This window comes from Triticum urartu, chromosome 1A (genome assembly GCF_056163025.1).
Source record: "Triticum urartu cultivar PI428250 chromosome 1A, HENAU_Tu73, whole genome shotgun sequence".
NCBI classification, from domain to species: Eukaryota; Viridiplantae; Streptophyta; class Magnoliopsida; order Poales; family Poaceae; genus Triticum; species Triticum urartu.
Genome location: NC_141873.1, coordinates 446,243,821 through 446,267,513, shown reverse-complemented (window position 1 = coordinate 446,267,513; position 23,693 = coordinate 446,243,821). Strand labels below are relative to the sequence as shown.

Sequence of the window (23,693 nt, the reverse complement as noted above, 5' to 3'; positions counted from 1 at the left end):
TTCTTTAGTAACTTCAATTGCTTGCAAAATGTGAAGCTCTCCTTCAAAACTTGCATGCTACAACGAAATTTCGAGTAATTTTGCCAAGAGAACAGTGCACATCACCAAAAAAACATATTTGAACTAATGAAAAAAGAAGCTATATGTGATTATTGACATGTGATAAATAATACATCAGTTGTGGTCAATACAACATTACATTGGTTTACTAATTCAGTTGTGGGAATAAATACCAGCTCATTAGAACCTCGGTTTTATAAGGAATGGCATCTTGTCGACGAACGGAGGATCTGAGTACTTCCCGGTCAGAATCTGCGATGTAACGTGGAAATTTGCAGCTTCCGTGTAATGTATTCCATCCCAATTGACATACTCAGTGCTGTCGCTGCATCCTTTCGCGGTTACGAGATTACCGTTCACAGATTTTGTCTGTCCACACGGCACTCTGCCATCATAGTTCAGGGGTGGCCCTCCGTATCCACAGCATGCTTCGGTGGGACTTTCAAATCCTGTAAAAGTTTGAAAGTGGAAATTTAAAAAACATTACTTCAATGATCTTTACGAGTATTACTGTGTAGATATTCTGATGATGAGGTAACATGAAAACTGATAATTCAGCATATGTAAAAATCCCTAGCACAAGAAAGTTGAAAAACTAGAAGACAGCATGAGCGAAGAGCCAAAATCCAAAGCGTCACTGTTTACTCTCTTTTAGTCCAAATGATAATCATATTTGAAGCATGATTAGTAATCTAGAAACATCTTCCTAGGCCCTATTGATATGATATACTGACAAGTCCAAATGATTTTTTATGCTTGGTTTTGTTGATAACGAGAGGATGTGGTTAACTCTAGTTTGCATACCATATCGAGAGTAATTGCCAATCAGGGCGTATTTGATGGAGTAGATGTCGATGTAAGTGATATTAGCTCCAGAAAACTGGCCTCTCAACTTTGTGCAAAGTGCATGCAGCTGTAAGTTGAAAATCTTCGCAGCACGATTGTGCTTTGCTACACAATGAAGTTCATCCAGTTGTGTTGGGTCTTTGCCAAAAAGATCTATGTTTTGAGGTAAGCAGCCAAGAGGACCTGTGTTGTGAATCCAGAACTTCCTGGCACCCTGATCGTATAGTGCCTGAAATAACAAGGAACACATAATAGAATAAGATTGTATTATAAATGAAAGAAAAATATCCTAAATGTGAGGCACTTATTTGGAAAACTATATAACTAAAAGAGTAATACCAAGATACATGTTACAGAATCTGAAACCTATATGAACTACAACAGAGATTTTTACCTCTATTAACAATGTGATTACCAAAGTGCAATGAGGCAAAATGACAACTGACAAGTCCATGGACTGAAAAATATTAGAACCATGAAGCACTATGTATTTACAAACCTTGAGCCCAGTTTCAAATTCCGACAAAATAGTCGGAATGGATGCAATGACTTGGTCCTCTGTTCTTGAGTAGAATTGACCAGCAAGGTCATTTTGACCTATATCAAACATGTAGAGTCCCTTTGAAAAGTAATCCAACTGAGGAATATACCGACGGTACCTATCTCCTGTAAAAATATAATAAGAGTTCCATAGTCTGAATTGGTGAAATCAAAAGAATTGGATGGTTATCTGTTGTATCGAGGAGCTTATCATTATTTACTCGTCAGTTGATATATACTCTTGGAACTTTGTACCACAACTGATGCTCGTCAGACTATTCAAAGAGGACAATCAAACTTTAGATTTTCTGATTGCACTCAGTGCAATAATTTCTAATGTGTTATGAATGTTATCCTATGTTGTATTGTCTAATTTATTCTGGTGAAATACAGAAATTGCACTTTCACAAATATGGTAATCAATCAACAATGTCTACTTATTCAGTTTGATGGTTCCAATTGTTCTGCTGAGATCTTTCATGAGTTCAGACTTTTTTGCACTAAGTCTTTAGAACAGCTGGCAAGTCACATCCATTTAATCAAGGGTTCTACTAAGGAATAAATACTTCTAGGATACTGCAGAAGACATGTACGTTTTGCTTTGCAGTCCACAAATATACAAAGGTTGTGCGTACCGTACAAGACAACCTGTTAATCAGTCATACCTTGAGAGAGCAGCCTGGTGACTTTTTCCTTGAATGCAAAGAATTGCTTAATCTGAAGACCAAATGAAAAAGGGCTGACAGATGTTGCACTTGCTGGAGTAATCGAACAGCCAGCTTGAGCAAAATTAACACCTGCCCGGAAGTTAGGCGCGCCAAGAGAATCCAAGTATGCATTGAGGAATGGCATATCCATCGCATCCACTACAAGGAGAAGTAGAGGAAACACATATCAGAATACAGAACACCCCATTATTTTTCTTTGACAAAAGTAAGAGCAATAGCCTGTCAGGTGTCAGCCATATCAAGAAAATCAAGGTTCAGTGGGATCAGCATTTCAGACAAAATATAATGCAATAGCCCCCCTAAAGCACCTCCTGACATGAGCAACTCAAATGAATCACCTTATCTGATATACAGCTTTGCATAAATTTTATTTGTGCCGATGAATCAGATACTGCAAAAATGTTTTTAATTAGACTCATTGTGATCAAACCATGGAACTCATGCTTATAAGTTAATGATCATTGATCAACAGCTTAACTACGGGGAAAATGTAGCTCCTACAAGGAGAACTGTGCAAGCCATTTGTTTGCTTCTTAGCTACTCCAAATTATTCTAAAAAACGTTTCTCCTCCAAACACCCATCATCAGTTCTTTTTTCCGAAAAGTAAACATCCATCATAACTTGGCCTCGTAATGATTTATAACCTATAAAAGTCAGGTGCAAAGTATTGGCCCTGTCAAACTACTAGTTAATAAGTTAAATGAGAGCACATGATATGTCTCGCTCACTACAGCCGGGAAGTTAGGCACCCGGATCGCAACAAACTAATTCTATGTACACTGTATGAACAGAATACCACCCAAGAAGCAGAGCTTGCTTTCCCCACAGATCCACACGATCTCACCAAAATGTTGCAACAATCAAGGGGTGCCAAACCGCACGAACAGAGCTGGACCCCTCACATCCAGCACAATTCCACTAGCATAATGTTAAGACAGTGAATGCAACTACCAAGGACCGGCTGCAGAGTGGTGCGTCGATCTCCACCCCTAAGGCCCTAACCACCGCCCCGGGGGTGCGTTTGACCTGTCGAGCAAAGGACAGTCCTAACCAATTCGGCCTTTTGCTCCAACCACCGGCTGGACCCGGCGGAGATGTGCACGCTGCCATCAGGGAAACGATCGGCTGCAGACGGTGGTGGTATCATCCGTACACGACGATTCGTTTCGTGCTGCTGCTGCAACATCCAGAGGGCGCACGCAAAAATCACGCACTGACGAGCCATTTCGATTTTCGACAGTCTACGACACGGCGATTCCTTCCGTCAGCATCGGTGCTGGTGGTGGTGAGATGCAGATGGCAGCGAAGCGTGGATGTGGAGACGAGACGGGCCGGGAATCGATGGGGGTCGGGAGCGGGAGGGGGTGCTCACTGAGGAAGTCGAGGATGAGGCGGCCGTCGGAGAAGCGGCCGGAGGGGGCGCCGAAGAAGGTGGAGCCGTAGGGCGGGGGCATGGGCTCGAAGCCCGCGGCGATGCGGCCGCCCGTGTCGGAGTTGGAGTCACCGAAGTTGAACGCCGCCGGGTAGTCGAAGTCGGGCGACGCGGACGCCGCGCGGCCGCCGACGAGGCAGAGGACGCCGGCGGCGAGGAGGAGCGCCGCGGCGGCACGCATGGTCGCGGCGGTGGTTGGAGGTTGGATGCTGTGAGGCTGCTGCGCTTGACCAGCTCCCTACGCCACTCCGCTGCGCTATCTTGTACTATCCTTGTGGTTCGTGCTTACTCCAGCCATGGGAGGGAGGGGAGATGGGTGAGAAGTAGAAGGGACGGAGATGGAGGGAGGTCGCTGGTGCTTGAAGCTTTGCAGTTTAGGGAGGCAGATTTGATTTCTGTTTAGGGGTGACGACGAAGGGGAGACCATTAATGATCAAGTGGCAATTGTGTGCTCCACTGATGACTTTTGTGTAGGCTGCTTTTTGCACTTTAGCCCTCCTAGTGCTGGATTATTCTGGGGTAGCTAATAATTCCCTGAGAGGGGACATATGATTATTGTGAAGGTTTCATGGGGTATGCAAGGAGTTGTTTTTCTCAACATCCTTTAAGTGAAGGATAGATTGTTTTTCTTGTCAATCTTGCAGTGAAGATAAGTGAGCTAGACGTTATTCCACATTCCGTCTTGGATAGTGTGTTCTATTTTCATGTTCAATCATAGCAGTATAACGAACACGAGACATAATAAAAATTACATCCAGATTCATAAACCACCTAGCGTACAAGTATTGAAGCGAGCCGAAGGCGTGCCGCAATCAACGTCCTCCATCCTCGAGCAAAACTTGTTGTAGTAGATAGTCAAAAAGTTGTCGTGCTAAGGTCTCATAAGACCAGCGCATCAGAACAGCAGCCGTTGCTGGTGAAGAGTAGTGTAGATCGAAAGGATCCAATCTGAAGAGACATGAACGACGACCAGATCTGAACATATGCACCGAAGACAGATCCGACGGAAACACGCCTCTACACGCCCACCGACAATACTAGACGCATCACCGGGACGAGGTCTTCTTCATGGAATTGCCACTATCTATGAGTAGGACAATAGCCATAAAACTAAAACTAAAACATCTAAAAAAACCATGCCCTCCCCCCTCTCCCATTGTAGCTCTGAAATGTGATAATTTGCCAAGTGGTAGTCTTTGTGTGGAATTGCACGCAGTTTGGTGAAGCGGAAACATCACCTGGCCTGGACACCAGGAGCAAAATAGCCTTGAATTTGCTGTTAAAAATAAGGCCAACTCCAGCGCATCACCCCAAACTGACGTCCATTTAGCCTGGATTCTGTCCGTTTGGATAGGGCAATGGGGTTGTGTTCGGGCCTTTTTTGGTATGCGGTGGCCGTGCGCTCAACGCGTGGACACATCCTTTGGCCCCATTCTGTCTGCCACGGCTAAAAATGCCCAAATGTTAATATTTCAATGTTCAAAACTAATTTTCATGTCCAAATATTAATTGTCTGTAATAAAAATAGTTTTACAACCCAATCAAAATTGTCTCTAATAAAATAGTTTTACAACCAAATCAAATTTTTCTTGAATGAACATAATGAACCAATACATCTATTGGTTGCCAATGTGATTCCACATGTGCTCAACCAAGCCATTTTGAAGATCCAAATGAGTATGTCAATCACGCATTTCACGATGAAATTGGGCAAACTGTTCAAACGTGGCATGTTCTTGGTGCAGGGGCTCAACACTTTCACCTTGAAAATCAAATCCTTGGTCGAACATGTTGTTATCACGCATGTCCTCGATGATCATGTTGTGCATGATCACACAAACAGTCATCAGCTCCCAAAGCTTCCCTTCATCCCATGGCAGTGCAAGGTTTCGAACGATACCCCAACGAGATTGAAGCACACCAAAAGCACGTTCCACATCCTTTCTAGCACTCTCTTGCTTTTGGGCAAATCTCTGTTTCTTCTCACTTTGGGGGTTCGAGATTGTCTTCACAAAAGTTGACCACTGAAGATATATACCATCAACTAAGTAGTATCCCTTGTTGTACTGGTGGCCGTTGATCTCAAAGTTGACAGGTGGGGAGTGGCATTCTGCAATCCTTGCGAAGACTGGAGAACGTTGCATCACGTTGATATCATTGTGAGAACCTGCCATGCCGAAGAAAGAGTGCCATATCCAAAGATCTTGCGAAGCCACCGCTTCTAATATGACAGTGCATGCTTTAACATGCCCCTTGTACTGGCCCTGCCAAGCAAATGGACAGTTCTTTCACTCCCAGTGCATACAATCTATATTGCCAAGCATGCCTGGAAAGCCTCTAGCAGTGTTGATCGCCAACAACCTTTCTGTATCAGTGGCATTTGGCTGCCTCAAGTACTCAGAACCAAACACTGCCACCATGGCCTTGCAGAAGTTGTACAGTGACAGCAGACATGTCGACTCACTCATGCACACGTGCTTATCCACCAGATTGCCTGGAATTCCATATGCAAGCATGCGGATGGGCGCGGTGCATTTCTGCTAAGAGGAGAATCCAAGCTTGCCAAGGGCATCCGTCTTGCACTCGAAGTATGGGTCATGACTCATGAGCAACCACTCCCTCTCGGATACGATTTAACAGATGCCTTGCCATACGAAAATGGCGAAGAAATTTATCTGTCTTGAAGAGCGGGGTATTCGCAAAGTAATCAGCATAGAGCAGGGCGTGGCCTTTCTCTGTTGCGGTTCAGGTTGGAAGCACGGCCAGGGACTGACCCTATACCGAGAAAGCTGCCGTTCAATGTGGTCGTGAACGACCAGTGCAGCCACCACAAGATCTTCGTCATTCGAGGACGAATCATTCGATGAATAAATGAAGTGGTGGAAGAAAAATTCATCTCCACTGTCCATACCTTTGTGGGGAAAGTGTCAAACACCTTGCGGTCGTGGTGGCAAAAAGGCCGGATGATCACCTCGATGCAGCAGGGGTGGTTGACGGCCGGCTACTAGCCGCTCTGGAGCACCCGACGGAAGCTGTCGTGGTCCATATCCGTCGCCGGCGGTCGTATCCCCTCTGGCATCAGCTATGATGGTGACGGCCAAATCTCCTCCAACCGATGGCCAAAACTCCTACAAAAGCGCGGACACGGTAGCGGCCATGTCGAGACGTGGTTTGGTATGGACAGCTGAGGGGGTGAGCAGTGAGGAGGCGGCCGGAGAATAGTGGCGGCGCCGGCGGCGGGGTGGGGTGGCGGGTGGAGGCGAATGGAGTGCTAGTGTTCTCGACAGGCAGGCCACGGGAAGGACAAGGGCGTGCGTCTAGCCCGTCTGCGCGATATCCGTTTCACCCCAAACGCGGCGTAAGTTTGGGCCAGAAATGAGTCGAAAACGAACGAAATCCAGACATTTGTCCGTTTGGGACCGCATGTTGAGCCTATAAGTGCATCTAGTGCCACCCCTAGTTGGTTTTGGAGTATTGACGACAAACCTAGTTGAGGGACTAATGTGTTTGTGAGAATTGCAAGATAACATAGGTAGAAGTCCCTCATTGATTCGGTTTTCCTACCAGAGATGACCCCTAAAAATGTATGAAGACATTGATGTCAAAGGTGGTATATGAAGATATTCTCATTGAAGACTATGACAAGAGAAGACATCGCATGAAGCCTATGGAGCTCGAAGACTTAGATCTTTTGTAGTTCTGTTTCTTCTTTGTTGAGTCATAGGAACCACCGTACTGTTAAGTGGGGTCCAAGTGAACCAGTCAGAATGACTGAAGTGATGCTTAACCAAAACCTATGTCTTTGATTGAAGACTGTGAAAGCAAATCTTGTCCAGAGTCGGACAAGTCAGCTTTGCTTGTAGCCCAAGTAAAGCTGCCGCGTGAGTTGAAATCTGACCGTTGGAACACGTGTCAGTTCCTTAGTGACCTAGGGTCATTTCGGACAAATCAGGTCAGGTTGCCTAGTGGCTATAAATAGCCCACCCCCTACAACCATAAACGGTTGGCTGCTCAGAGTTAGAGTACGGCTTTTGTCGTTTTGAGAGCAACCCACCTCGAAGCCTTTGAGAGAGAATTCCTTGCGAGGATAAAGCCCTAACCACCCAGTGCCAAAGAGAGTTAGGCATCACTTAAGTCTTCTTGTCTGTGTGATCTGAAGACTTATTACACTTGAGGACTGTGAATCCTCCAGCCGGTTAGGCGTCGTGTTCTGAGCATCCAAGAGCCATTGTGGATCGCCGGTGAACAAAGTTTGTGAAGGTTTGGGAGTCTACCTTGAAGACTTACCAAAGTGATTGGGCGAGGTCTGTGTGACCTTAGCTCAAGGGGAATACGGTGAGGACTGGGTGTCCTGAGCTGCGTGTTCAGGACTGGGTGTCCGGGACTGTGTGTCCTCAGGTTTAAATACCTAGCCGCCCTAACCAGACGTATAGTTGTCACAGCAACTGGAACTGGTCCAACAAATCATTGTCTTCAACGAGTCACTGGTTTCATCCTTCCCTTTCCTTTACTTACTATTGGTCCTTGTGAAGTCATTGTATGACTGTCCTATCTTTTGTCTTCACTAAGTGACTGCGTGTTCTGTTTGGCTTCATAATATCTTCCTACTTGATCCTCACTACATTGCTGTTATTAGTCATTGTGCTTTCACTTCATTGAATACTTGACTATGGTTTGCCTAGTGTAGTCTACCTTCCGCTGCATGGTAATAGGTTTATTTCTATCGTTTGTCTTCGAAACTTTCACGTTTTGAAGACTTTCATAAAAATCGCCTATTCACCCCCCCCCTCTAGTCGATATAACGCACTTTCAATTGGTATCAGAGCAAGGTACTCCCTTGTTCTGTGTGATTCGGTTTAACCACCTGGAGTTTTAGCTATGTCGACTGCAGGGATAATTAAAGTCTCCGCTGCGTGCCCCGTCTTCGATGGAACTGAATATCCCTACTGGAAGAATAAGATGCGCATGCATCTTGAAGCCATTGACGTCGACCTATGGTATGTCATCAAGAATGGCGTTCCCAAGGCTGGAGAAGGTGTCACTGCTGCTGATGTCAAGAAGTTCATTCAACTGGACTCTACTGCCAAGAATATCATCTGTGGTCATCTAACCAAAGGACAGTATGGCCGCGTGAGTGCTTTGGAAACATCTAAGCTAGGCTGGGACTGGCTCTCCAAGGTCAACGAAGGCGTCTCAACCCAGAGAGATCAGAGAATCAGTGTCCTTCGCAACCTCTTCAACCGCTTCAAGAGAAATGACAATGAGAATGTCCAGCTCACGTTTGATCGACTCACTGACATCACAAATGAGCTTCAAGCCCTTGGCGCTACTGAGATCACCAAGCATGAAGTCGTCAAGACACTACTGAGATCACTTGACAGTTCGTTTGACACCCTAGCCCTGATGATTCAAGAACGTCCTGATTTCAAGACACTCGATCCGTCTGACATACTTGAGAGGCTCAACACACATGAGTTTCAGCTTTATGAGAAAAGAGATATCTACGGTCCAAACTATGGGCGAACTCGTGCCTTGAAGGCAAAAGCTGTCTCCTCATCTGAAGAAGAATCTGACAGCAGTTCTGATGATCCTGAAGACATTGGAAGGGAACTTGCTATGCTTGTGAAGAAGTTCCAAAAATTCACCAAGAAGAAAGGTTTCAGAAAGTCTTCACGATCAAGCTCAAGGAATGATGAAGCTTCTGCTCATGACTACAAGAAGAAAACATGTCACAAGTGCAAGAAACCTGGCCACTTCATCTCTGAGTGTCCGCAGTGGGACAATGAGAACAAGAAGAAGAAGAAGAAGAGCAAGGAATATGACTCTGATGACAAGAAGAAGAAGAAATACTCAAAGTCATCTTCCAAGTCTTCCTCAAAGTCTTCATCACACAAGAAGAGCTCATCTGGCAAGGCACGTGCGTTTGTTGGCAAGGAAATGGATTCAGAGGAGGAGTCCGCTTCTGAGGAGGCGGAGGTGGAGTCTGAGGAGGAGTCCGATTCTGGCGTTGCAGGTCTGGCTACAGCATACGTTGCCAAGTCCATCTTCAACAGTGAAGACAATGACTTCATCACCGACACCGATGCAAATGACAAGGACTACTCCGCTCCTACCTACTGCTTCATGGCACGTGGTGCCAAGGTAAACACACGCACTACTCACTATCAAACATCTAGTGAAGATGACTCTGATTGTGGTTCTATACCCAGCTACAAAACACTTGCTAAAATTGCAACTGAACAACAGAAAGCCATGGAACATATTCAAAAACTGTTAGACAAAAGCGATGATCTGTTAGGCGCTGAAATGACTCGATCTGAGTCCTTAATTGAAGACATAAAAAATCTTCACGTTAAGTATGAGGAACTTGAAAGTCGTCATGAAACGCTCTCAACAACTCATGAAAAGCTTTCCTATGATTATCTTCAAAGGAAGCAAGATCTTGAGAAATTGAGAGCGGCTCATGAAGATCTTCAAAAGGAAAACGAGTCACTTCACGCCAAACAGATCAGTTCCGCTCAGGAAGGATTTGAACCACCATGTATTAAGTGCATCGAGCGTGACAACGCTACTTCTATTGCTGAGTGTTCTACTGCTGCTACTGTTGCAATATCTTCAACTGTTGATGTGGTAACTAACCCCTCTGCTGCTGAGCATACCACTGCTATTGCTGATGAGAATGCTAGGTTGAAGACATTGCTTGAAACAGGGATGTACAAAAGTCTCAAAGGGCATCAGACACTATGTGATGTCCTCAAAAGGCAGATCCTGAACCGAAACCCTAGGAAAGAGGGTGTTGGGTTCGTAAGGAAAATGAATGCCGATGGCTCTTACTGGAAACCTGAGCAGTACCCCAAAACCACATGGGTTGCTGCAAAGGAACCTTCAGTAGATCCATCCAATCTATCTGGCTTCACTTGTGCTAACCCCATTGTCATTGATGAATCCTTTGATGCAAACTATAAACTGTTTAAGAATCAGAATGGTGAAGTGTTTGCCAGGTACATTGGTACTAACTGCAGGAATGGACCGCCTATGAAGAAGATCTGGGTGCCGAAAAGGTGTTTGGAAAATCTTCCTATGAATGTCATCATGACACCACAGATGAAGAAGACAAACCCCAGACCACAGGCTTCATACGGCCCAAAGGCTTCATACAGACAAAGGACTCACCTGAGTCACACTAACACAAATGTTTTGCAGGGAAACCATACTCAGGCCTATGAATATGAGCGCGGTTCATCGAACCGCCATGTTCATAAGACCAAGAACTATTCTGCTTATTCTTATGAGTACTATTGTCTGCCTGCAAGACTTTTTGCTAGGGCTCCAAAGCCAAAGTTCTCAGACGCTGCACTTAGACTTATTGCTTCTAAGCCACCCTTGAAGATGTGGGTGGCTAAGAAAGCTTAACTCTCTTTTGCAGGGAAAGGTCTCCAGCAGAAAACCAAAATCGTCTGACGCTATTGCTGGGGACCTTAAACATCTTGTAGGGCGCAAGATCAAATGCCCGAATGGTCTTACTATGTACTTCGTTCCTGAATCGCTTGCTACTCTCCCTATTAGTCCTAATCTGGATCTAAGCTTTCATAACCCACTGGTTCGTCAAATGTTTTTGCTTCACAATTCTCTTCGTGAAGCCTATCCCCCTAACTGCACTGTAGGGTACGACACCAGCGTCTTCAGAATGGATTATTGATAGTGGGTGTACCAATCACATGACTGGCAAAAGAAGCCTTCTTATGGACTCAACCTTACGTCCATCCGACAAGAGTCATATCACATTTGCTGACACTGGTAAAAGTAAGGTATTGGGCTTAGGTAGAGTTGCAATCTCAAAGGATCAACACATGGATAAAGTCATGCTTGTTGAATCCCTTGGCTTCAACTTAATGTCTGTCTCAATGCTTTGCGATTTGAACATGATCGTAATGTTTGGAAAATATCGTTGCCTTGTTCTAATGGAATCTGACAAGTCTCTAGTGTTTGAAGGGTATCGGAAAGATGATTTGTACGTGGTAGACTTATCAGCAGGACCACAGCTTGCCGTATGTCTTCTAGCAAAAGCTTCAGAATGCTGGCTCTGGCATCGGAAGCTAGGGCATGCTGGCATGAGGAACCTCCACACCCTTGCAAAGAAGAAGCATGTCATAGGCATCGAGGGCGTCAAGTTCAAGAAAGATCACTTATGCGGTGCCTGTGAAGCAGGAAAGATGACAAGGGCCAAACATCCCTCGAAGACAATCATGACAACCACTCGACCCTTCGAACTGCTCCACATGGATCTTTTCGGTCCCACTCATTACTCAACTCTTACTACTACTGCTTGTCTCTATGGCTTTGTCATTGTTGATGATTATTCTAGATATACTTGGGTGCACATAATTCTCTACAAGACTGAAGTGCAGGATGTCTTCAGACGCTTCGCCAGTCGAGCAATGAACAACTATGGCGCCAAGATAAAGCACATCAGAGTGACAATGGCACTGAATTCAAGAACACTGGCCTTGATACATATCTTGATACTTTGGGTATTACACATGAATTCTCAGCTCCGTACACGCCACAGCAGAATGGCTTCGTCGAACGCAAGAACAAAACACTCATTGAGATGGCCCGAACGATGCTAGATGAATACAAGACGCCAAGAAAATTCTGGCCTGAAGCCATTGATACTGTATGCCATACAATCAATCGTGTTTATCTTCACAAGCTTCTGAACAAGACATCTTATGAGCTCCTTACTGGCAAGAAGCCAAATGTCAGTTACTTCAGAGTATTTGGAGCCAGGTGCTAGATCAAGGATCCAGATCACACTTCAAAATTTGCACCAAAAGCACATGAGGGTTTTATGCTTGGATATGGAAAGGATTCGCACTCCTACAGAGTCTTCAATCTCTTTAATTATAAAGTGGTTGAAACAGTGGATGTGCGGTTCGATGAGACTAACGGTTCACAGAGAGAGCACTTGCCAAATGTGCTAGATGAAGTTCCATCCAGTGAATCAATCAAACTAATGGGAACTGGAGAAATCATACCCTATGAATCTCAACCTGAAGAGGAACTTATCATCTCCGCATCTGATCAACCTGAAGACAACGCTCAGCCTGAAGACAATCCCTCAAACAACAACAATGATCAGCAAGAGCAAAATCTTCGCCATGTACATCCTCGTGTTGCCAATGAAGTGCAGATTGAGAGAATAATTGATAGCATCAATGCACCTGGTCCACTCACTCGGTCAAGGGCAACTCAGCTAGCAAATTTCTGTGGGCACTTCACATTCATCTCAATAACAGAACCCAAGAAAGTTGAAGAAGCCTTCATGGAGCCTGAATGGATTCAAGCTATGCAAGAAGAGCTTCAACAGTTTGAGCTGAATAATGTATGGGAACTGGTTAAGCGACCTGATCCTCGGAAGCACAACATAATAGGCACCAAATGGATATACTGCAACAAGCAAGATGAGCATGGTCAAGTTGTCAGAAACAAAGCTCGTCTCGTTGCTCAAGGATATACTCAAGTGGGAGGCATTGACTTCGATGAAACATTTTCTCATGTGGCTAGACTTGAAGCCATACGCATACTGCTGGCCTATGCAAATCATCATAACATACTTCTATATCAAATGGATGTGAAGAGAGCCTTTCTCAATGGAAAGATTGAAGAAGAAGTGTATGTTGCACAACCGCCTGGCTTTGAAGATCCAAAACATCCTGACATGGTATACAAGCTCAACAAGGCACTGTATGGCCTCAAACAAGCCCCTCGGGCTTGGTATGACACACTCAAATACTTCCTGAAGAGCAAAGGCTTCATACCTGGTTCCCTCGACCCCACTCTCTTCACAAATACATATGATGGTGAACTGTTTGTGTGCCAAATATATGTGGATGACATCATCTTCGGCTGCACCAATCATAAGTACAGTGAAGAGTTTGGATATATGATGCAAGAGCAATATCAGATGTCCATGATGGGAGAGCTGAAGTTCTTCCTCGGTCTTCAAATACGACAGCAACGCAACGGCATCTTCATATCTCAAGAGAAGTATCTCAAAGATTGCCTGAAGAAGTTCGGTATGCAAGACTGCAAAGGCTTCATGACGCCAATGCCAGCCAAACATCATCTGGATCCCGACAACAATGGTAAAGAGTTCGATCAAAAGGTATACCGCTCCATGATTGGTTCTTTACTTTATCTATGTGCATCTAGGCCAGATATTATGCTTAGTGTTTGCATGTGTGCTCGATTCCAAGTGGCACCAAAGGAGTCGCATCACTTAGCTGTGAAGTGAATTCTTCGATATTTGGCTCACACACCAACTCTAGGATTATGGTATCCAAAGGGCTCAGAGTTTGATCTGGTTGGATTCTCGGATGTTGATTATGCTGGTGACAAGGTGGATCGCAAGTCTACATCAGGCACATGTCATTTTCTGGGATGATCACTTGTATGTTGGTCTTCAAAGAAGCAGAACTGTGTATCTCTCTCCACTACTGAATCTGAATACATTGCTGCTGGATCTTGCTGCGCTCAGCTTCTGTGGATGAAGCAAACACTCAAGGACTATGGCATTCATCTGAAGCAAGTGCCACTCTACTGCGACAACGAAAGCGCCATCAAGATTGCCAACAACTCAGTTCAGCACTCGAAGACAAAGCACATTGAAATTCGTCATCACTTTCTCAGAGATCATGTTGTGAAGGAAGACATTGATATCATACACGTCAACACTGAAGAACAATTGGCAGATATCTTCACCAAGCCCTTGGATGAGAAGATATTTTGCAAGTTACGGTGTGAGCTAAATATCTTGGAATCCTCAAATGTCCTATGATCAGGCACACATCCTAACACTTATGCATATTGACGACTTAGATGTGCAACACACGAAGTAAAGTATATCTTCAATCAATGAAGACATACATTCTAAGTGTGAATACATTAATGTGGAATTTGACTTCGGAATGCCATGATAATTGTGCGCCGTGTCTGGGTCTAATACTTCCTATACGGTGGGTAACGCCACCACCAAAGGTTCTGTTCGAAGTGTTTCACTCATGGTGTTACATTTGCTATGTCTTCACATTTGGTTTGGCTTCAATTTCAACATGTCTTCATGATTATCTTCACTATGTTGAATGTATATATACTAGTGTTCTATCCTCTACAGCATTCACTTATAGCTATGTCTTCATGTTGAGTCTTTTGAACTAAGTGAATGTGATCGGACCCTAACCTCTCTATGCTTTCTATCTCAAACTCTATCTCTCCAAGTCATATGCATTCTATTGAAACTGTCGAATGTCTTCTCTGCGTCCTTGTCGGCAGAAGATATAGAGACAAACATTAAGTCAGTTTTCAATGCTCATTCCTTCACCTGAAACCCGGAGAAGTGGGAACGACAACTCGACAATCCAGGCATGCGTGGGACGTGGAACAACCTCCGACTTGCTGCATGATGGCCACGTGTTCCTCAGATGTGAATCGCCAGGGGCACCTGTGTAATAACACCGAGCCGCTCCTGTCCCTATAAATACACGCCTCACCGCAGTCATTATCTCTTCTTCCACTCTCGCACGAACCCTAGCACCACCGCTAGTCCTCAACGACGCCGGCGACGAAGCGCTTAGCTGCCGCAACCTCTCCGACGCCGTCTTCACACCGACCGCGGACATCGTCTTCTCCGCCGTCGCCGTAGGTGTCCTCCGTCACCAAGTTAGGGCACGGACGATCGAACTGCTCGGCCTCCTCTTCCACTCCGTCTAGCAGTTCTTCGTGTGGTAAATAAAACTTCCTTTTTTACAGCCCCTTTGATCCTATAGCTTCGTCACTTTCTACCACAAGCAGTTTTTGTTCACACAAGTTGGATCTCTTACATACTGCATCTCATAATATGCCTAGTATATTCACTTGTACTTCACAAAGTAGTTAGATTCCTCACTTGTACTGATCCATGGATTCGTACAAATCTGGAACCAACTCCTTATCTATGAGTGAATGTCTTCGCACGATGAGGTCAATGTCTTCTAAACTGATTTATCTTCAAAATCTTCTGAGAATGCATATGACCTCTTCCCCTTCCCTCGCACCTTAATGCTGTCACAGGTACATGTCCGTGGGAGAATCCCTTGGTTCTCATAGTCTGCATTCATTTGCAGAATTCCTATAGCATCATATAAATTCTCCCGAAGCCAGTTCCTGTTTGTCCAGCAAACAAAAGCCCTTGAAGCCTTTGAACGTATTGAAGCCTTTCAGTTTAAAATTCATGGCTTCAGAGAAATCTGCAAGGAAGGGAGGCAGACAGCATCGTGGCGGAACATCAAGAGATTTGCCTGATGACCTCTCAGAACTTTACAAGACAGATCCTGAAGAGGATTATAATCAGCTAAGACCCGAATCCAGTGGATTCGAAGATATTGGGCAGAACAATGGTTCAAATACCGGTTTGTGACCCAAGAATATGCTGAGAAAAATGCCATCAAGCGACCGTGGGGAGACATCCTATACAAGAATCTTCAACCCAGGTCCAGAGAAGAAGCCATTGAACAAGGCTTCTATCCCTGCATGGTCCGTGGGCCACAGCCTGCAGATGCACACCCGCCGTCACTACTATGTGCCATGACGACAATCTGTTCAAGCACAACTTCTAGTTTGCCAAGAACTCAGCGAAGCAGAACAAGAAGTCTTTGGGTTTAGACTTCAACCCTGGTCCCTTTGCTCCCCGTGCCGATGGAACTCGCGAAGTTGAACCCAATCTTTTTGGGCCCTTCTACAACCTTGAGGGTCTCATCACCCATATTGTGGTTCAAGGGACTGCCGTAAATGAGCCTGCAGATGACGCTGACTCAGATGAAGCGCCTGCAGCGCCAAAGCCAAAGAAACTAAAGCAGCCAAAAGCTTCCAAGCCTGCCTCTGCACCAAGAATCTCACGGGCGAAGCCATTGGCCACTGCACCTCCTGAAGACAGTGTGCAGTCTGAAGATTTGTCACACATCTCCAAGCCCCAGAAGGTCAAGATGCCTCTGCCACACACAGGCCACCAAGAGCTGACAGCTTCTGCCATACTACGCAACGACGCCATTGATCTGTCTAGTGATGAAGATCTTGTAGATGACACTCTTGAGCAGCTGATCAAGAGCAAAGAAGAAGCAGAAATCTTCAACAATTTGCCGCTCTTTGACGTGGCAATCATCCACGACTTCATTGATGAGTGGTTTGAAACGCCCAACCTCAGCTTCGAAGACCTGCAACTTCCCATTGGCCTCAGTGTCGCCTTCCATGGCGCCATTGCTTCAGAATTAGCTATCGCCCAGCGCATTGTTGAACTGAAGCAAAAGATTGACTATGAAAAGGCTCAGTTCAAGAAGCATATGGCCAAGCTCGGTGTTCAAGAGGTCAAGAACTTCAAGCTCATGCTGCACGAGCTTAAAGAAGCCTTTCTCAAGAAGCGTGAAGAAGCTCAAGGCTCTCGTGAGCGCATGAAGAGCCTGGCTGACAAGTGTGTGCAAGCCAACAATGAGGCTGAGAAGCGCAAGGCCCTTGGGCGTCCTGGCATCGACCCCAGGATGGCTGCAAAGAAGAAAAAGAAGCTCGCTATGGCCGAACCCGACGCACCAAGGCAGGAAGAAGATCCCATTGTCTTCCCAACTAGCATGACTGGCTTGAAGCCAAAGGTCCGATCAACCGCTTCAGAGCTGAAGAAGACGAGGACTGCTGAGGCTGAAGCCAGAAAGGGGAAACATCCTGAAGCCTCTGCTACTGCTCCCTCCAAAAAGAAGCGGAAGACCAAGAAGGAACGGGCTGCTCCCACAGAGCCCTTGAATGTTGAACCCATCTCCATGGTTCGCCCTGACGCTGAACCTCAAGAACATCATCTGACTGTCCATGAGCCTGCTTTCACAGAGGCTCATGAAGCTGAAGACTCTCCAGCAGCTGATCCCCTTGCTGCTGAAGACATTGGTCACCATGACCATGTTGAAGATGATGCAGTCCTTCCTCAGCTCGAGCACCAACAGGTATCATCGCCTGTGATAACGCACAGCGAACTCATCAGCATTGGCCGTCCTTTGACGCCAATTGCTCAGGATGCATCATGGGCTGATCGCCCACAAGCACAAGAGGAAGAAGACTTTGAAGCCCAGCCAACTCCAACTCCACAGGCGTCGCCAGCGTTACGCAGGCTTCGCAAAGGACCAAGGCCTCCAGTCTCTGAGTCTGAAGCTAAAGCTGCTGAAGACATTCCGGCTGCATCAGCCGATGAAGAAGAAACCCCAAAAGCTGCTACTCCCCCGTCCCACCAAGAAGCTGTTCTCGAGGAGAACGTGACTGTGACCGACCCTCCAGCTCGTCAAGTGGAGGTTGAGAATCTTGAGGCTGCCACCACCAACACCAATGAAGCCACTGACGCTGTCATGGCTAAAGCCAATGTGGAGCCTTCACCAACTCAAGCACCAGAAGTCAGCGAAGCCACTGATCCCACTGCTTTTGTTCCTGCGCCTGCTGCTGGTCCTCAGTTCGACTATCATGTTGAGCACAGACCTCAGGTACAGAAGCCAATCCCAAGATTGCCCAGGTTTCCAGGTCCTGCATCAGCACCTGGATCCTTCAATGTCAATGGCTTCAGAGCAGACAACACTTTCTTCAATAGCTCCAGGAACCCCTACTCAAGGGAAAGAATATCATCTGGTCAGTTCTGGAGCTATCCGCAGCGAAGCTATTACTCCTGCATTCTATACAATCAAGGTCGCATCTTCCCACACAAGCGTCTTGACATTGAAGCAATAGCTGGTCTGCCCTGCCTGGAAGAAGCTCTGGATTGCTTCAAAGAGGTTGGATTGCTACCGTTCGTCACCGACCAAGAGCATTGGAATGAAGAGTTTCTGCTTCAATTCTATGCCACACTTCACATCCGCGGGTACAACAGAGATCCGAAGACTTGGGTCCTGGAGTGGATGACAGGAAACGTTCATCACGAAGCCAAAGCCTTTGACATCATTGAGCTCACTGGTCTACCCACTCCTGGTGATCTCTACGAAACTGGTTGTCTGCTTCACAGTGAAGCCGTGGAGAGCATCTTTCAGAAGCCTGAACCTAATATGAGTCAGATGCTCAGTATGATGAAGCCATTGCCCCAAGATGCTGCGATCCCAAGGAGTTCCTTGTTGAAGACCTTGAGTATCTGCCAAGGACTATTTATCATATCATAAGGCGAACTCTCTGGCCCATCAAAGGACATTCTCCACATGCCAAGCTGGAAGGTGCAATGAAGACATTGGTCTTCTATATTCTTCATGGCAAATGCTTCAATGCACAGGACTTCTTCATCCGCCAACTTGCTGCATCAGGCTCTGATCTTTTTGGCTTGAAGTTCTACGCTTCATGGATAATGCGGCTAATCAAATTTCACTCGACTATCTCATATCGGCCATCTGCTCGCAATCATCGGATCTTTCTGCCTGATGTGGATATGTCTATTGAAGCCATTTATCCTGAGCCTGCCAAGGAACCTCTAAGTCTTCAGAATGCGGAGCATCAAAGTTTTTCTCAGAACATTGAAGGAGTTGAAGCAGTCACTCGTGTGTATCCTTTGGCTGGAACTACACGTGCACCACATCCTGCCCTAACTGAAGCCACCGACAGCACAACTGCCCAACGACCCAAGAACCGCACTCGTGTTCTTAATGACCGAGAGCTTCTGGTGGCTGTTCATCAGAAACAAGATAGGCATCATGACTAGCTGAAGCGCCAAATGCAAAGCCTCTTGGTGGATGTCAACCGCATTCGCAATCTTGCCACCAAGAATGCTTTTGTTGCCCATGAAACCTCTCGACGCACATGGAAAGGGCTGGCGCTGATGTGCTCTGAAGATGATCTTCAAGAGGATGGCTTCTCTGAACGCTTCAAGTTTGACTTCACACCTCCTCGAAGGGCAGTGCTGCGATGAACTCCATCTCTTGAAGACTCTGAGTTCTCTTCCTCTGCTGCAACTGTGAATGCCAAAGTGATCGAGGATGAAGACGATGCTACTTCACCGCCACCTCCTTCAGCACGCTTCGACACTGCTCCAAGTTCTTCTGCACCGCCAAACACCATCGACGACCCTGCTGCTTCACCTACTCTTCATGGGAACAAGAAGATGCTCTATGTCTTCAAACCTTTTTGGTCCTTACTGACAAAAGGGGGAGAAGCATATGAGTTTTATAGTCTTCAAGCGGGTCCATATGGGTGGGTGCTTTATATTTTGCTTCGTGTTTACAACTCTCGTTTTGATACATTTGGTTCTTTGAGTTGTAACACTTAAACTCGATGGTCGTCTGCTACTTATTTGCTACTTTGTGGTGCGACGATAAATTCCGCACTTAGATCATTTTGCAGACGTCCATTTTCCATTATGCATGTCATTATCTTCACATACCTTCACATGCATAGTGGATTGTCATCATAAGTTGAAGAGGATCTCCACAAGCACAACCTGCCGTGTGCATTTGCATTCCAAAAGCAAATTACTTATATGCACATCTTCAGGGGGAGCCCTTGCAACTTATGAAGACAATTCCCTATCCTTTACAATTTCACATATTATATTCCTCGTTGAAAACTTCAACTAGTTTGTCATCGATCACCAAAAAGGGGGAGATTGTAAGTGCATCTAGTGCCACCCCTGGTTGGTTTTGGAGTATTGACGACAAACCTAGTTGAGGGACTAATGTGTTTGTGAGAATTGCAGGATAACACAGGTAGAAGTCCCTCATTGATTCGGTTTTTCCTACCAGAGATGACCCCTAAAAATGTATGAAGACATTGATGTCAAAGGTGGTATATGAAGATATTCTCATTGAAGACTATGACAAGAGAAGACATCGCATGAAGCCTATGGAGCTCGAAGACTTAGATCTTTTGTAGTTCTGTTTCTTCTTTGTTGAGTCATAGGAACCGCCGTACTGTTAAGTGGGGTCCAAGTGAACCAGTCAGAATGACTGAAGTGATGCTTAACCAAAACCTATGTCTTCGAGTGAAGACTGTGAGAGCAAATCTTGTCCAGAGTCGGACAAGTCAGCTCTGCTTGTAGCCCAAGTAAAGCTGCCGCGTGAGTTGAAATCTGACCGTTGGAACACGTGTCAGTTCCTTAGTGACCCAGGGTCATTTCAGACAAATCAGGTCGGGTTGCCTAGTGGCTATAAATAGCCCACCCCCTACAACCATAAACGGTTGGCTGCTCAGAGTTAGAGTACGGCTTTTATCGTTTTGAGAGCAACCCACCTCGAAGCCTTTGAGAGAGAATTCCTTGCGAGGATAAAGCCCTAACCACCCGGTGCCAAAGAGAGTTAGGCATCACTTAAGTCTTCTTGTCTGTGTGATCTGAAGACTTATTACACTTGAGGACTGTGAATCCTCCAGCCGGTTAGGCATCGCGTTCTGAGCATCCAAGAGCCATTGTGGATCGCCGGTGAACAAAGTCTGTGAAGGTTTGGGAGTCTACCTTGAAGACTTACCAGAGTGATTGGGCGAGGTCTGTGTGACCTTAGCTCAAGGGGAATACGGTGAGGACTGGGTGTCCTGAGCTGCGTGTTCAGGACTGGGTGTCCGGGACTGTGTGTCCTCAGGTTTAAATACCTAGCCGCCCTAACCAGACGTACAGTTGTCACAGCAACTGGAACTGGTCCAACAAATCATTGTCTTCAACGAGTCACTGGTTTCATCCTTCCCTTTCCTTTACTTACTATTGGTCCTTGTGAAGTCATTGTATGACTGCCCTATCTTTTGTCTTCACTAAGTGACTGCGTGTTCTGTTTGGCTTCATAATATCTTCCTACTTGATCCTCACTACATTGCTGCTATTAGTCACTGTGCTTTCACTTCATTGAATACTTGACTATGGTTTGCCTAGTGTAGTCTACCTTCCGCTGCATGGTAATATGTTTATTTCTATCGTTTGTCTTCAAAACTTTCACGTTTTGAAGACTTTCATAAAAATCGCCTATTCACCCCCCCTCTAGTCGATATAACGCACTTTCAAAGCCACGTTATTTGTCCGTTTTACCTCAAACGGACTGTCCGGGATAGCGTCGATCGTTGGAGTTGGCCTAAGGTGTGGTGGCACAAGGGAGGGGGGCATAGGTGGCATGACGCAAGGTAGGGATGGCAATGGGTGTAACATCCCAAATTTTCAATTTGGAATGTTATACATTAGATCATCATTGCATATCATATTTTATTTTTTGCATTTTGGTTGATCCTAGAAATTCTACGCAACTCAATGACCCACGGAGAGAGTTGGGGATTTCGTTATTTTCATATTTGAGTTTTCTCAAATTTTGAGAATAGGATCATTTGATTTTAATTATTTTATCATCAATTATTTCTATTAAAAAATATGAGGGAGGGAACAAAATGACTTTCCCAACATAAAGAAATATTGAGGATTTAATAATAAAATCAAATAAGATTTTATTTCGGAGTTTTTTGGTGTTTTATTTGAATTTAGGAAAAATATGCGTTTTTCAAAATTGCATTTAGGCCCCAAATAAATGTTCACCTTGTGAGGCTTGATTTTAAAAGCTCGTGAAAATTTATTTCGGAATTTTTGGAGTCCGTTTAGTATTTCTTTTTATTTTTCTTCTGCGCGTAAAAAAACGCGCACCGACCTAGGGCCGTGTCCGACTAGGACTCCCGGCCCGTTAGGCTATATATAGCCGGGGGAGGCCCAGCCGAAACCCTAGCCAGCCCCAAGCCGCCCCAGCCCCTGCCGCCGCCGCCACGCCGCGCCGCCCCGCCGGCGGACGCCGCCGCCGCCGCACGCCGGCCGAGGTCCGCCGCCGCCTCGATTTCCATGCCGTTTTTTTTCTTCAAAAAACCATTCGGTTTTTCTGTCAGTTTTTTTAGATCCGTTTTTTTAAATAGATCGGTTTTTCCGGTTTATTTAAATAGCGAGCGTTCGTCCGTTCGTTCGTTCTAGCGAACGTTCGTCGTTTTTTTCTTTTTCTCGGATTAAATCCGCGATTTTTCTGATCGTGATTCCTGATCCGATTTTCGTTTTAGTATATCTTTTCGCTCATTTATCGGAATCAGGCGATTCAAGCGCCTGGAGTTTCGTCTCGAAACCCTCTATCTTTTTAACCAACTTAAACAAGATTTTGCTACTGTAAAAATCGCCCTAGATCCAGATTTGTAGAACGAAGTTGTTTCTTTCGCCGTTTGACTTTCGTTGTTTCGTTCGATTTGATTCTTTTTGCCAACCGGAGTTCTTAAGTTGAACCTTCTGGTTAGATCTCTTATGTGAGTTTTACCCGTGCATTAGATGAGTATTTATTGTATGCTTGTTTGTTTGTTTGTTTGCGATAGAGTACCCGGAGTGCGCCGCTTGTTACTTTGAATCTCTAGGTTTCGCGGATCATCAGCAAGGCAAGTAACACTTTGATCATACCTTTTCTACTACCCAGTTTTATTGCATTAGATCAAATCCTCACACATTGCATGATTAGGACTCTAACTAAATTGTGGGATGGGAAGTAGTTGAGGTAGTACCTATTACCTGTTTATTATCAAACCTTTGGGAGTTACTTCCGCGTTTGCTTATTATGCCATGCTATGCTAGTAGACGTGGATTGGGTGAGTGATATCCATGACAGATGTGAGTTTGTTAATTAATGGTTTATCTAAGGTGGCAACTTAAACACACATCTGGGTGGATTGAGGCACCTGGGTATTCCAGAACTTGCCTGTTTTCTTTCGGACCGCCACTCAGGCTCAAAGGGATCATGAGACTATTCATACTAGAAACTTCCGTGTGCAGCCACAAGCTATTATGGACTCTAGCATAGTTGACTAAGTCGTGCAAACTCTTACAGTGGTAGACTAGCAGATGTAGGGGATGTAGGTGGTACGGTCTACCCGATCGTAAGGTGCTAGCGCTTCTGAAAGACTATGTCTCAGTCATCCGTCTTCTCAAACACCTTGTAGTGCGAGAAACCAAATGGAGGCGATCGAGTCTTGTGGGGAAAAGTGCGCAAACCTCTGCAGAGTGTAATAAACTAATCATGATTAGCCGTGTCCCCAGTTATGGACATCTTGAGTATCTAGT

General features: G+C 45.4%; 2 protein-coding genes across 2 annotated transcripts; both read right to left on the bottom strand.

Moving 5' to 3' along the window:
• Positions 1–124: 124 nt before the first annotated feature.
• Positions 125–4,040, bottom strand: LOC125517213 (GDSL-like Lipase/Acylhydrolase superfamily protein). The gene is made up of 5 exons (XM_048682393.2): positions 3,548–4,040; positions 2,112–2,312; positions 1,406–1,572; positions 865–1,135; positions 125–509 (listed from the first exon to the last, which is right to left on the bottom strand). Exons 1-5 carry the CDS (start codon positions 3,786–3,788, stop codon positions 241–243), a joined length of 1,149 nt encoding a protein of 382 aa, XP_048538350.2. The 5' UTR covers positions 3,789–4,040; the 3' UTR covers positions 125–240.
• Positions 4,041–5,289: 1,249 nt separating this feature from the next.
• On the bottom strand, positions 5,290–6,123 carry LOC147991635 (uncharacterized). The gene is made up of 2 exons (XM_087538750.1): positions 5,913–6,123; positions 5,290–5,774 (listed from the first exon to the last, which is right to left on the bottom strand). Exons 1-2 carry the CDS (start codon positions 6,121–6,123, stop codon positions 5,290–5,292), a joined length of 696 nt encoding a protein of 231 aa, XP_087394876.1.
• Between the last annotated feature and the right edge of the window lie 17,570 nt (positions 6,124–23,693).

Bases quoted from the DNA above. Each gene is read 5' to 3' on its own strand.
- LOC125517213 (XM_048682393.2), bottom strand. From the start codon at position 3,788: ATGCGTGCCGCCGCGGCGCTCCTCCTCGCCGCCGGCGTCCTCTGCCTC. The intron at 2,313-3,547 runs GTGAGCACCCCC...TTCTCCTTGTAG, and splicing joins CCTCATCCTCGACTTCCTCA to TGGATGCGATGGATATGCCA. The intron at 1,573-2,111 runs GTATGACTGATT...ATATTTTTACAG, and splicing joins CACCAGGCTGCTCTCTCAAG to GAGATAGGTACCGTCGGTAT.
- LOC147991635 (XM_087538750.1), bottom strand. From the start codon at position 6,123: ATGCTTGCATATGGAATTCCAGGCAATCTGGTGGATAAGCACGTGTGC. The intron at 5,775-5,912 runs GTATGCACTGGG...TCGGCATGGCAG, and splicing joins CATGCTTGGCAATATAGATT to GTTCTCACAATGATATCAAC.